Source organism: Bombus pascuorum, chromosome 1 (genome assembly GCF_905332965.1).
Source record: "Bombus pascuorum chromosome 1, iyBomPasc1.1, whole genome shotgun sequence".
NCBI classification, from domain to species: domain Eukaryota; kingdom Metazoa; phylum Arthropoda; class Insecta; order Hymenoptera; family Apidae; genus Bombus; species Bombus pascuorum.
In genome coordinates, this window is record NC_083488.1 from 17,635,587 (window position 1) to 17,650,461 (window position 14,875).

Consider the following 14,875-nt stretch of genomic DNA (forward strand, 5'->3'; position numbering starts at 1 on the left):
AACAAATGCCTATCAACTATGTGACAGTGGTTTGCTCCATCGCTGTTGCAACGCCCAACACTTTATTGTATTTCGTTCCTTTAGTCAAGTTGTGTCCGTTCGTATTCGCGAAAACATGCCGCGTTGTTTGATCAAGTCGATGACAAGATACAGAAAGACCGATAACTCTTCTGAAGGTAAGAAACATTTCTTTGCTGTACAGTAAGCTACAGTATGCCCAGAAACGACGAGTGATATTTTAGCGTGGTTATGAAGAAGAAAGTACGTATGTATATCGTGTAACTCATAAAGTTGTTGAAAAAGATGAATTGCGTTTCTTGCCCTGAATCTCAAGGTCCATTTTTAGCTAGACATTCGTTAATGATAATTAAACAATTCGCATATAGAGCGCGTATTCTATCGTAAAAGAAAAGAAAAAATTTGTTTCATGAGACTTTACCAGTGCGCGCCCCACTATCCCCCAAACTTCTAGCATATATTATACGTTATTCTACTCGTTTTCACGTGTTGAATACGAATATTGTATTCGTTTTAGTCGGAGATGATGATATTACCTAAAAATTCGTTAGATACAGTTTCAACTTCGAACGTGTTTTCTTTGAAAGCTAACCCAAATCTACCTTAAAACTAACTTAAAATCAAACGTAAATCTAATGTAAAAATTTAATGGTACGAAACTAAAGGTACGTATGCCGAAGGAAAGATGACAACCATAAAGTGTATTAGCTTGGCTTTCCACGTTTGTATTTTTTTGTATTTTTGGCACGGTTTTGCCCGTTAAGGGGGTTTGCCCGGTTTGCTCCGCTAAGAACGAATGCGATATTGGTATTCAGCGTGTTAAAACGAAAAGAATGATGTGCATTATGTGGAAAAAACTTGGGGACACTGGTAAAGTTCGATCAATTGTTTTTCGTACATTAATAGAGGCAGAATTACCATGGACGCCGCCGTCATCGGTTGATGCGAAGAGAAAACATCAGACCAAAGATAATTCTACGAAATGTAGTAATATATGGACGTCTTCGAAATTACCAATCGTAACACGATATACGTTTAATAAAGAAAATACTATGTTGTGGAATAAAGAATCTAATGTAGACGAAGTAAAGTTAGGGATGGTAAATTTTTCTAACATCGAAAATACGATATCGTCGACTACTACGAATGTTTCCATGAATACCAATCAGGTAGTGATTGACCCTAATAATAAACAAAACGTGGAGAAAGTGCAAATACCATTGACATCAAATTCCGAAAAAGTAGAGTACCCGGTAAACGTAAGTAATAATGAAATCAAGGTGGCAGTAAATTTGAATAGGACGTTCAATGAAACTGAGAATCAAACGACCTCGCAAGCATTATATCTTACTCCAAATAAGAAACAGATTGATTCCCAAAATCAGTATCTGGGTGGCAATATGAAAACGTCGGGGGTGGAGAATCCACAAAATTGGAAGCGAAATAAAACTATGCATTATTGTCCCTACTGCCGCAAAAGCTTCGATCGTCCATGGGTGTTGAAGGGTCATCTCCGCCTCCATACTGGTGAACGACCTTTTGAGTGTCCAGTCTGCCATAAATCTTTTGCTGATCGGTATACAATACTTCCTTGTTTTCGTTCAATATTTATCGGTACACCACAAACATTAGCACGCGTTACAAATAATAAAAAGATTTTGTAATTTTGTTGATATGTAATGATTATGATAGAAAGTTTTTAATGAAAAATGTATAAGAATGAAGACGACAATCAGATATCTTGATCGCGTAATCCGTGCGTAATGTGTTAATTCGTGCATCTCTTGAAATTATTTATTTTTTAATAAATTAAGAAGTTAATTTTATTGATTTAATTGTATCGTTTTATAAAATTAAGGCTACGGTGTGACGTATATATTTTGTAGATCAAATTTACGTGCGCATCAAAGGACACGGAATCACCATCAATGGCAATGGCGATGCGGGGAATGTTTCAAAGCATTCTCACAAAGACGATATTTGGAACGACATTGTCCGGAAGCTTGTAGAAAATATCGAATATCTCAAAGGAAGGAACAAAATTGTAGCTAGAAGACAAATTTTATTTCTTTAATATAAACATATTTATATAGACAAATGTATAATATTATACATTAAATATATTTCGTTAATTAACTACGTAAAATTTGGATTCGAAATATTGTATTGTTATTCTAGTATAAATATGTACATATACTATACAATAGTATGATAAAACCATAGAACAACTTTTAACTTTTTCGCTCGTACTATTTCCCTTGGGTCAAGTTTATAAATTTCAATAAGTGGAAATATTAATTATATAATGTTAAGACAAATTCACATGTCTCTTTTCTACGAATAATAATTGTTTTATTTATTACCAATGATAGAAGCATTTGAATCGACAAAGGATATGACATAGAAATAAAAATTCGAATAGCTTGATCTTTATTTGTTAACTATACATATTCTTTGAGAAACAAAATCTCATTCAAAAATATTATTTAATTCTGTATTTAGTAAGTAGTAACAGTATTAATTGAATTTGATTTATTTATCGTCGCAGTTTTATGGCTCCTCGTAGCGTTAATTTTACGAATATACACATATATATACATATATATACACATGTTTATAATAGACCATTATAGTTTTATAGCTCCCCGTAATGTGAATATTGGCACGATAGATATGAATTGTACAGTAACGTAGTCGAGACAATGAATAAAGAAATTTTAGTAATAAATTGATTGATTACGTATCATAATTACATATTATCATTGATATATATATATATATATACCCACTTGTTAATCTACATATTTACTTTTGTTGTTAATATGTTTAAGTTCAAGTCTGTTACCCAATTTATTATTTGATTAAAGTGTTGAGTAGTTCAAATCTTAATTAGTTGGGTTTATTTCCCAATTATTTAGAGCTCCATGGGTAACAACCCAAATCCGAATTCCCTAGAAGAACACACAATAAATATACCGATAAATGTTGGGGCACAAAAACCCAAGTGACACGAAGCGAAGTTTTCTAAAAATTATAAAACAAAAGGAAAATAATAAATTAGCTAACTAACTAACTATAATAGTAAATGGATCGACGTTCGATCGAGCAAGTTCGAGATACGATACGAGGTACAATTTAAGAGTGCGCCTTAAAGCCTCGCGTGAAATTAGGCGTCATCATCGATAGAGGGCGCGCAATAATGTAACGGTTTCTAACCTAAGTGAGTTTACTCTTTCATGGCGCATGTCGTGTACGTTCAACGAGGAATAATTATCACCCGCATTTGACGCAGTGCGTTAGTCTCATATTACTAACGGAAAAGAACGTAATATAGTGCCGCGTATTACGCGATACGCTTTCCGAGCAAGTAATCCGTGTTAGTGCTTCGTAAGAAAGAACGCGGCGGTTAAGCACTGCAAAGAAAACTTGACATTGGAACGGCCATTTTGGCGTGTTGTTTCCTAATCGAGTGCTCAGCTCAGCATCGATATCCATCCATTTCAAGGCAAGTAGCTCTGTACTATATAAAAATTTTGTTAAACGAATGATTTTGCATTTAAGGGAATTTCGTTTTTCGTTCGGTCGTGTACATATATTCAGAAAGATTTTGGACTTGTTCCATAGAAAAGAAAATTGACTTTGCACAGATGGTCTGTACTCTGTTTTTCATCCTGCTCACAAGTATGTCTGACGGTAGTAACGTGATGTATTAACATCGACCACCAAATCAATCTTATTAGTATATTGAAAGTATGCCGTATAAATAACATGCGATTATAATATTAATTACGATTTTCTGTTGAATATGCATATGTATGATATATAAAAATGTTACCAATATTTTAAACTTTCCGAATAAATTATCTTCGTTTTTCTCATGGATGTGATATATTTGGTAAACTTCGTTTAATTTACTTCGTAAACAATTTTGTGTCTTGTAATTGCTGTTTTTGTTACAAGTTATATAAAGATTATGAAATACATTGAAATGATTGCAGTATTAATGTTATATTAATTTAGGCAATGTATTATAATTTTCCAAAATTCCGTTTTATATTATGTTTTAATTTATAAATTTAATTTCATGTTAATTCATAATAATTTTATAATGTTTTAAATGTTAATGATGTTGTGAAATTGATATGTCTAAATGTAGTATGTATATGTTCTTCAAAATTCAAAGTTTTTCTAAACAATATCAGTAGCCAATATTGAACTGTTAAACTTCCTTATAAGGTTGAAATACATAAAAACTAGTATTCTTCCAATCAGTATACCTATGATGTTTACATTCTATTGTGATCTTTTCAACAGGTCACATATATTGATATTGCTTTTTGTTCTATGAACGTGTTAATGTTCCATTTATGTCTTATACTCGCAATTTCAAGTAACTTCATGGTAGTGTTTATTGTTTATTCTATTATAGTTAAACAATTAATTGTGTAAGATATTTATTATGTATTTTAAGTAAATATTCCATTTGTAAAAGAAAATTTATATTTTTAGGAAATAGATAATATTTCATCATTTCCAAAATGATGACAGAAACACATATAAATTCCAATCATGTCCTAAATTCTGGTTTGAATACCAAATCAGAAATAGACAAAATGGACGATGTGGGTTGGAAAGCCAAATTAAAAATTCCACCAAAGGACAAACGAATTAAAACTAGTGTAAGTTATATATTATAATTATTCTAATTTTACTTTAGTTATACTTTATCCACTAATACAATTCTATGAATTTAGTTATTTTATCTATTTTTGGCTTAAATTATTAATAAAAATGTTTACACAAAAATTTTTAGGATGTTACTGATACTCGTGGCAATGAATTTGAGGAGTTTTGCCTAAAACGAGAATTATTAATGGGCATCTTTGAAAAAGGTTGGGAAAAGCCTTCCCCAATTCAAGAAGCCAGTATTCCTATTGCATTATCTGGTAAAGATATCTTGGCCCGTGCAAAAAATGGGACTGGTAAAACTGGGGCCTATTCAATTCCAGTGCTAGAACAGGTTTGCATATAATTAATTGCTCTAATATAATTAATTATGTTACTAAAATGTTTCATTGTGTTAACTTTAATATTGTTATTATTAATATATCACCTTAGGTTGATCCACGAAAAGATGTGATTCAGGCACTAGTACTTGTACCCACTAGAGAGTTAGCTCTTCAGACATCGCAAATTTGCATTGAACTGGCAAAACATATGGACATAAAAGTAATGGTAACTACTGGAGGAACAGACTTACGGGATGACATTATGAGGATTTATCAGACAGGTTTGTATTTAATGTATTTTTTTATAAGAACTAATTATAAAAATTAAAAATATTTTACTTATGATGTAACTCGTTTTTAGTACAAGTAATAATAGCAACGCCAGGAAGAATTCTTGACCTTATGGACAAGAATGTCGCAAATATGGATCATTGTAAAACTCTAGTTTTGGATGAAGCAGATAAACTACTGTCGCAAGATTTTAAAGGAATGTTGGATCATGTCATTTCCAGGTATATATTCTAGTATATAATTATTGATGATATTTTTTTATATTATATATATATATTATTGTACTTTAATTTTTTATTGTCATACATATATTTAGATTACCACATGAACGTCAAATACTGCTGTATTCAGCTACATTTCCCCTGACAGTGAAACAATTCATGGAAAAACACTTAAGAGATCCATATGAGATTAATTTAATGGAAGAACTCACATTGAAAGGTGTAACACAATATTACGCCTTTGTACAAGAACGACAAAAAGTTCATTGTCTTAACACACTGTTCTCCAAGGTAAGGTCACTGTAAGGTCTGTTTTACATAATATATTTAATATAAAAATTTACTGAAATAAGTTCTACTTTTTTTTTTATCAAGTACTTCTGCCTAATTTAGTTTTTGTTTTTCAAGTTGCAAATAACACAAAGCATAATATTCTGCAATTCAACACAACGTGTTGAATTACTTGCAAAAAAGATAACAGATCTTGGATATTGCTGTTATTATATACACGCGAAAATGGCGCAGGCACACCGAAATCGCGTGTTTCATGATTTTCGAGCAGGACTATGCAGAAACTTGGTAAGTGTGTAAAATTATTATATTATTAACTAAGTAAATTGTATGTGTTTATTGACTTTTTTTTAATGAGAAAGTTATTGAAGTTTAATTACAATGTTTAATTTTATGGAAAAGTTTAAAGTTATATATTAATGTATTCTCTATAGGTTAGCAGTGATCTGTTTACTCGTGGTATTGACGTACAAGCTGTGAACGTCGTTATCAATTTTGACTTTCCAAAAATGGCAGAGACATACCTTCATCGTATCGGCCGATCAGGACGATTCGGTCACTTAGGTATAGCAATTAACCTAATCACGTACGAAGACCGTTTTAATTTACATCGTATCGAACAAGAGCTTGGAACAGAGATTAAACCTATTCCAAAGGTAATAGATCCAAGTTTGTATGTAGCAAGACCAGAAGACAATAATAGCATGGAAGAGGGTAATGTGTCTAAGTAGTTTCGATACATCATCATGATGTTTATATGCGCTCAAAGAGTTTGAAGTGTTAAATGGTGATTGTGTGACTCGTACATGTAAGGCATACATTGCTATGCTTTGAACTCACAGAGTGAAACATTATTTCAGTCTGAAAAGTATTGTCTGGGGTGTTTAACAGTGTATAAAGACAAAACAGTGCTATGAACATTTAGATTTAAAAAAAAAGTGGTCTATATAGAAAAAAATTGAAAATTTCAATTAACATCATACTAAAACGGCGGAAACATGAATTACTTGTAAATAAGGCATACTGAGCATGAAACAGTGAACTCAGTGAATGAAGTGATGCGAATGCCGGTGCGAGTCATTCTTTGTACATAAATACATATAAATGTACATAATCTAAAGTGCGCGCCAGAGTCAAGCCATTATCAAGAGCACAACATGTAAACAAATAACATGAGTAACATAATAATCATTACATTTTACCACAAACTGTAAATATTACATGTGAGTATTCATCATTTTAATAGTAAATTTTTATACAATGGCTTCATACTTCCAAGATTTTTTTGTTCCTTAAGAAAAATGTGATGGGATGTGTGATTTAAGAAGAAACACAGCATAATGAGAGTAAACTACAGTTTAATGCTGTTTGTATCTGAATACCATAAATTAATCCATATACCCATTACTTTTGCATTACCATACTTTACATATAAATTCTTCTTAAATATATGATCACAAATTCTAAATATTATATCGATCTTAATATTTGATCATGGCTTGATTTTGCTACCTGTCAATGCTGTCATACAACTCTGAAATTCAAATCACTTTTCAAAAAAGGCGAGATAATCTTTTTTCTTTCTGTAAAGTGGTAATAGACTGTTTTAAACTTAATCTGATTTTTTTTTACGAAATTGTGATTGAGAGTCAGAGGTTGTAAAATTGACTAGTTTTATATAATTATTTTTTATAAATAACTGGCTGGTGGCATTTGTCGAAGTTAGGGATTCTATGTAAGATGTCTATTGAATATTTGTGTCTACTGTAATTCAAAATTGTTCCACCAATTGATATATGAGTAATGACATTATCTAGCAAGGATTCTTTGTTACATTTAAGACACATTTTAGGTAAAACTACGAATATAAGCAAAAATGTACATATTGTAGCATAATAACAATATCATTTTCTGCAACAGATAAAGACAACTGCCAAAATATAATGGAACGTCAGCATGGAATCCCCTTTTATTCTTGGTTTTTTTTTTTTTTTTTTGATATCTGTGTACATGTTAACCATATAAAAAGGTAAAAAAATGTAGACGCATGTAAGAAGTAATTTTCCATAAAGTAAATTTCTATTGTTAATATTCTCCCATGAACGAAAAAAAGTGCACCACCAGCCAAGACGACCTAGGTTTATGGAACGAAATGTGTATACATTAATAGGCAATAGTAGCATATTTCATATTTGAAGCAAAAAATTTCAATGAGAGATATTAATGAGAAAAAGGTGATGGAAAACGGTTTGGAATGCCTTTAGACTTATAATATCAGTTTTGACGGATATTTTGCTTCTGCGGTGGAGGAAACAGGAGAGATGTCCTATGACGACTAAGATCTTGACTGCTGGAATGAAGAGTTAGTATAGTATAGTATGATCTTAAAAGTATTTGAAATTTTGCTTTAATACAAATATGGAACTAAACTTAATTTTGAATATCCGTCTAATAACGCGATGGATTTTTATATGTGTAAAATTTTTAAATCTGCATGAGATAAAACACTCAGCTTTCTAATCAATATAGTTCCATATAATGTCAATATAAAATTAATATGTAATTATGCTTATTACTTAAAAACTTTGACTTTTAATTTAATATTTCGTATAGATGACACATATAAATACAATCATAATGAGTACGAATATTTGATACAAGAGTTCTATGCACTGACTCGTACGCATATCAAAGATGAAACGAAAAATCCTTTTCGTTCTCCGTTTTCATTGCCCACAATAAAATGTAAGCCTGTTTTTAGTATATGGGGTAATGTGGTTTTTGCACAAAACATTTTATATAATTCTGTTCTATTTAAGAAAAAGAAAATGATATGCTGTGAAATTATTAATTATCTGACGTATTATAAATTCTCTCTTGTATCCACTATCTGAGCATTAATGCTGTGATTTAGTATTATAGTATTAAAAGCATTAAAAACCGTTTTTCTATGCTGACACAAATTATAATTTCATACGTACGACGTTTCAATATTAAAAATGTGTCTGTAAACGCACGTATCAGGGTGCAACAGCATTATCTATCGATTTACACTTTTTTGCCAGTTTGAGAAAGAATGTGATTTAAGAAATTCGTTTATTATAGAAAATCTCGAAACAATTGAGTATAAGCGCGCATCGTATTGTTGCAAGAATCAGGCATTATGATGCTTGGAACGATAGAAAAAAAGAGCCAGTTAATGGTAGAGAATCAATGTGTAAAACGTTCTTTGCCATGTTGGAATATAGATTCCAAAGTGGAAAGAAAAAAAATTAGTTACAAAAATTGGCAGTGATTTATTGAAATAATTACGTAAGCGTTGTATTTATAACAGTTTAGAGAGGAACACATAGTGTTTTTTTCATTGTGGCTCTATCTTTTTACCGATTATTACGTTTTTTTTTCATATACGAAGTTACTTATGCTGAGAAAGAAAGAAGAAAAAGTGCATTTTCACCAATTGGATATATTGCATACAGTAACATCGTATATGAATTCCGTTCTAATATTATATTGTAATCCTTTTTTGTTTCTCTCGGTCTCATTCTTTCATATTTTATTATTTTCTTCATACGGAAACATGTAATTCAGTAAGTCGGACAGTATTTTGGATAATGTCAGTTCTAAAACAAAAAGAATACTCCTACATATTCACCACAAAAATTTTACTTTTGTGTTATATATATTTGTGAAAGTTCTATCATGGTTCTTTTCGCGAAGTTGTACAGACTAGGAAGACGTTCGTGTGTTCTTGGTCTTATTGACTTATAATTTAAAGCACCATTAGATCCGATACCGGAATATTTTGTGAGATATATTTTAAATCAATCTTTAAGAGAGTCAAGAATGTGCCAATGAGGGAAGATAGAAAGAAAAAAAATGTTCTTAAACACGCTGCATGGAACTGTGCCTAATAATTTTACGTGCATCTTGATTATTTCGTAAAATATTGTATACGTGTGTATTTGTTTATTTAGCAATTGTGCAACTGTGTCGAGCTATAACGAAAACGATAACTGTTGCAACATAAACGAATCATAAAACATGTGACTAATTGGGAATGGTCATTATAGTGTTTATCTTGACTCTTTTGAAAGACTGATATTCGTGTGAAATAAAAGTATAAATCTCTAATAGAAGCAGGGTGATAAAAAGAAAAAAAAAAATTGCTGAATGCAATGCTATGCGTATAGACTGAAGGAATAAATATATATTTGTTTTGTTCTATTATTGAAACTATGACAAGTAATCTTAACTTTAAAGTTACGTCATGCTCCATGTTGTGCATGGAATTTGAATCTGCAAAACCATAGAATGCATGTAATACATATATACATACATGTATTTCTTTTTGAAGCGTTTATGCTTGTACAAGAGTCATATAGTAACTTTGTTCTTTACCATCTTGCGAATGTTCCCTCATGTCTGTCGCATAGATAATATTTCCAAGTGAAGTTCCTATACCTCATCTTGGAGAAGGAAATACCCTTGATGTGGAAACAATTGTGTGAGGGCACCTTTGTAGCGATGTGTTAATATCTGGATTATGGGATAAGTAAGGGAAAAACCCTTGTCATCATCCTAAGGGTTAATAATAATCTTTAAGTATATACGATTCACTTCGTATGTGTAGTGAAGGAAATAACATCTTTACGAGACTGTGGAATGTTATATTCGTGAAACAATCTCGTACCTTCGTTGCAATTTACATTGGTTTTAACAGCCAATGCCAGCGAGCTGCAACACTATAAAATAAAGCATACTTTTACAATAGGCGAAAAACATATTTGGTCTCGAACGCATGTCCGAAAAATATTTGTAGTCCATGCAGCTCGTTCATAATGTTGGGACAACATCTCCAACAATCCGTGCAGAGACTATTAAAAAGAAGAAGAAGGTGAAAAAAGAAAGAAAAGAATTCGTAAAGAAAGTACCGTCAACATTCTATTTATAACAACTATGATAATTCATTTTCCAAAATCTCATTTTAATAGTATCTGAACATCGAATATTCCTCAGCGACGGTACTTCGAAAGAAACACATATATTTTGCAAATTGTACCCTTTTCCGTATTGTTCACAAACAATGCAACAAATTCTTCATGACACGTTCAAACGGAATTGGTTTATCCTTTGACAAAGAAAGAGAAAGAAAAAAAAGAAACTTTTGAAGTACGAATTCTCTTGTAAATGCAAGTCGTACAATACCGTATATTTGTTTCTAATGTTTTATACATGAATATGTGCACTTTAAAACCTTTTCATTTGCAAAGCAATAAGTGTCATATATTTTGAGACAATCGCACGATATTGTTCGGATTGCATGAAATTAAAAGATAAAAAGAAAAAAAAAAAAAAAAAAAAAAAAAAAAAGAAGAAAAGAAAAATGAAAAATCATAAGAAATCGTATGATCCTTATCTGATCGTATGTGTTGATCGAATGTTTTTTGTATCTGAAATTTTTAAGCATTTCTGTAACTTGAGAACACCACCCCCTCTGTGTTGTTATGTACGTTCGATAACGTGAAATTGATCGCGTGCGAAAACAGAATCGAAGAAAAAAACAAAAAATGAGATTATCTGTTATATATCAGGAACATAAATTGTTTATTTCTCAATTGTAAAGATAGGTTTGTGCCTGAATTACGAAAAGAACCTTTTTTATTTGTTTTTCATTTCTGCAAAGCACAGACCCGATCTAATGGAAAAGATTAAAAAAAGAAACAATAAAATTAAAAGGCATGTCAATGAATTTTGTTTTCGAAAGGAACAAAATAGCAAAGAAAATTTGATCCTTAATAAAATTTCCGGTTCAGTATACCACGTATATTTTCTTTCCAATCTGCCCTATTTAAATTAATCAAAAAATAATATTGACATATTAAATGTGCAAAAAAGATTATATATACAAGCAAGTGTTTTATACGAACACAAAGTGGATAATTAGAAGATAATTTCTACGTGTAATTACGTATAACTGAAGTGGATAATCTGTCCAACGAATTCAAAAATATTGTGGCTAAATCTAGCTGTATCAGAACTAATCGTACAAGCATTACATTTATCTTTTACGGATTTTATCAGCTACTATTGTTTGTTTCGCTTGCAACAAGGACGAAGAAAATCAGCTTCTTAAAAGATTCGGATGATCGATATTACGTGTAGTGATCATGGAAGTGTTCTAAATTGAAAAATTGGAAATATGTGAATTTATTACTTATTTTATATTATCTTGTATAATAATATCTTTTAAAGGGAGTTGAAGATTAAATCGCTTAATGCCGTTGAAAACAATATTTTCTTTAATATACTAATCTCAAGATTTTTCAAATTTTGTTAGTTGGATGTTTTACGGATAAAAATAAAAAAGAAACATTACGCAAGCATAAGGTTTGATCGTTTGAATATTTATTAAAAAATGATGACACAAGTATATAATATAAAAAATATAATAACCAATTACTTGTTAGTACGATCCAGGATAAGAATACAAATTGATTTTATTACTATGTGAGTTTCTTATTTTATATGATAATAAATTCATCATATTTCATTGTCATAATTTAATAGAATTTCTTTGTTTTTTCATGGAACGATTTTGTACCGAGATAGTACCTATGCAAATACAAATAATCTACGAACAATTCGAAACGAAAGCCGTGTAATATAATTTAATTTTACAGTTACAAAAATGTTTGAACTCGTGTCTCACGAGATTAGTGATCATCGATCGAAATTAGACTAGAAGTTTCATTCACAAACGATAAATCCTCCGAATTGTTTCGCGCGATTAATCAGAAAATATTTAATGGCGCTTGCTAGGATCACTCGTATCCACCGATCGGTCATGGTCGAACGGGAATATGTGTTGGAAATATAATTCCTGGTTAGAAGCGACAAATATTGATACGATCGTGCAAATACAATTCCATCCTTGTAATTACATTCATCTATCCATATAGTATAATCGCGAATCTCTGTTACGGATGATCGACACGACAGCATACGAGTGTACACAAACGTGCGATCTACCGATTGCTCTCCAGAGTATATATAAATTATATCACTCTGAAGTATTCTTTTCTTCCTGCACACCGGTGGAAGACATGAAATAATACTATCAGCGATCCAACATGACACCGGTGTTGTAGCAACCAATTAACGGCCGTCTGTGATAAGTATTCACTCCCTGATCGTACTTATCGTACGATCCACGCGTCGTAAATCTACGAAACAGTCGCGTTAACGCTCGTAGTACACGCGTGCAGAGGTGTCGTGACCGGTTGCAGGGAAGAGGGGTTGCTTGAAAAATGTGGCGAGCTAGCCAAATCTCCGATAGAGCCAGCAGCGATTCGACAAACTTCCACGGCACAAATCCAACCGTTTGGTCGTCTTCCGGCTCGATGTTCTTTTTTTTTTCTTGCGAGGCTTCCAGCTTCGATCCGGCAGAGGGTTGCTTTTGCGGATAGCTGATGGAAGACGAGGAACGGGAGCATAGTTTCGGATAAGAATTATATTATCGGCTCGTTGGTGCGCTCCGAACGAGCGCTATTGATTTTAAGTAATCGCTTAAATAGCGTCAGTGGCCTGTGCAACGGGTTGCCATCGAGTGCAAACGACAGAGACAAGCGAAACCCGCACCAGAACTTGCAATAGACGCCGTGTTCTTGCCTCCGTGGTTTCATCTTCCATTTAATTCACCTAGTTCGACTTTCTTTACAATTTCTTTACAATACTCCAGTCTTAATCGAAGAAGCTATCTGTATCTGTGAGATTTGTCGGCACTGGACAAATTGATAGAGGCTCCAAATCGAATCTCGCATGGGAACAGGAAACAGGAAGGGACTCACTGAGATGCACAGGAGGGTGAAGGGTGTATAGTTGAATTCTCGGAACATATTGGACAGGCATCGAACGTCTTTACCGGAGGGTTCTTTGAAGGCTCGCGTCCATTAAGGGTGCATTACGCGAGGGCGTACGAGCGAGAAGGCACGTGCACTTGTCGCTTCGGACGATCAATTAACCCTAAAAGGTCCTTTAGGGAAAATTCGCCGGCTATGTACGTATACGTATGTACATGTGTATATATGTGTAGTACATAATGGCTGGCGCCGTTCACCGTCATCCTCCGTCGTAATGTCACCTTTACTCTCGTTGTAGGCAGATTTAGCGTCCTCCCTCTGTCTCCAACCCTCGACTTCTTCGAACGAACCTAACTTTCCTCCACGGAAGGAATACCTCCATTTTCCGTATAATTTCCACGGGAGATGACAGAAAAGGAAGGAGATTCCCTGGACCGGCGAAGAGGCGGCGAGCCGGCCAGGCGGGCCGATGGGGAAGCACGCGCAAACTTCTCGAGAATGTAAACGCGAGCAACGAAGAATCGCGTTGGTGGAAGAGAGAACACGCGAGCGAAAGAATGAAAGTAGGAGGAGAAAAAAAATGGGGGAAGAATGACTTTTCCAGGGTTCTGTGATCGTAGCCGGAAAACGACGCGAGGAGAAAGAGACCGTCTGTGGCGGTTGACGGTAGCCGATAGACGATATCGTAACCACCGTTGCTGTTGCCGGCCTTTTCTCTTTCTCTTTTCCAGCCGCTTCCACTGCATCCACCCCTCTAGCAAGCCAGCCGTAATCTGGCAGTGCATTTAACCACTTTGTGAAATAGCCGTATATCTCGCCACTGTGACGTAGCATTCGATACGTCGAAAAGGGTGGTTGGAGGACTGTGGGTGGCACGACCATGACAGGGGGCAGGGGAGGGAGGGAGGGAGAGAGAGAGAGAGAGAGAATGTGCGAGGAAGAAACGTACGGGGGTAAAGCGGAGGGTGGGGGTGAGGTCAGGAGACTCGGTAGGAAAACGTGGAGTAGGTTGGGGAAAGAGGAACCACGGCGCGGCAGCGAGAGTATCTAGTGGCTAGTAGGTTGTGCGCGCGCCCGTACACCCGTGTACCCCATTTAGAGGGGTGGAAAGCGCCGGTACGAAGGTGGGGTGGCTTATGTCCAAGAGTAGGGAGTAGAAACGATCCCTACTACCCCTCTCTAG

At 33.7% G+C, this 14,875-nt stretch overlaps 2 protein-coding genes across 2 annotated transcripts; both read left to right on the forward strand.

Annotated features, from left to right (window-relative positions):
- Nucleotides 1-8: 8 nt before the first annotated feature.
- LOC132907025 (zinc finger protein 236-like) lies at nt 9-3,428 on the forward strand. Its single transcript, XM_060959755.1, has 3 exons — nt 9-176; nt 925-1,594; nt 1,905-3,428. Exons 1-3 carry the CDS (start codon nt 116-118, stop codon nt 2,068-2,070), a joined length of 897 nt encoding a protein of 298 aa, XP_060815738.1. The 5' UTR covers nt 9-115; the 3' UTR covers nt 2,071-3,428.
- LOC132907009 (ATP-dependent RNA helicase me31b) lies at nt 3,260-11,650 on the forward strand. The gene is made up of 8 exons (XM_060959720.1): nt 3,260-3,523; nt 4,528-4,697; nt 4,832-5,038; nt 5,137-5,308; nt 5,389-5,539; nt 5,635-5,830; nt 5,948-6,118; nt 6,265-11,650. The coding sequence occupies exons 2-8, from the start codon at nt 4,557-4,559 to the stop codon at nt 6,559-6,561; spliced, it is 1,335 nt and encodes a 444-aa protein (XP_060815703.1). The 5' UTR covers nt 3,260-3,523; nt 4,528-4,556; the 3' UTR covers nt 6,562-11,650.
- Nucleotides 11,651-14,875: the final 3,225 nt, after the last annotated feature.

Excerpts from the sequence above, each read along its gene's own strand:
- LOC132907025 (XM_060959755.1), top strand. The coding sequence starts at position 116 with ATGCCGCGTTGTTTGATCAAGTCGATGACAAGATACAGAAAGACCGAT. Across the intron at positions 177-924 it reads GACCGATAACTCTTCTGAAG|AGGCAGAATTACCATGGACG; the intron begins GTAAGAAACATT and ends GTACATTAATAG. Across the intron at positions 1,595-1,904 it reads CATAAATCTTTTGCTGATCG|ATCAAATTTACGTGCGCATC; the intron begins GTATACAATACT and ends TATATTTTGTAG.
- LOC132907009 (XM_060959720.1), top strand. The coding sequence starts at position 4,557 with ATGATGACAGAAACACATATAAATTCCAATCATGTCCTAAATTCTGGT. Across the intron at positions 5,039-5,136 it reads CAATTCCAGTGCTAGAACAG|GTTGATCCACGAAAAGATGT; the intron begins GTTTGCATATAA and ends ATATCACCTTAG. Across the intron at positions 5,309-5,388 it reads TATGAGGATTTATCAGACAG|TACAAGTAATAATAGCAACG; the intron begins GTTTGTATTTAA and ends ACTCGTTTTTAG.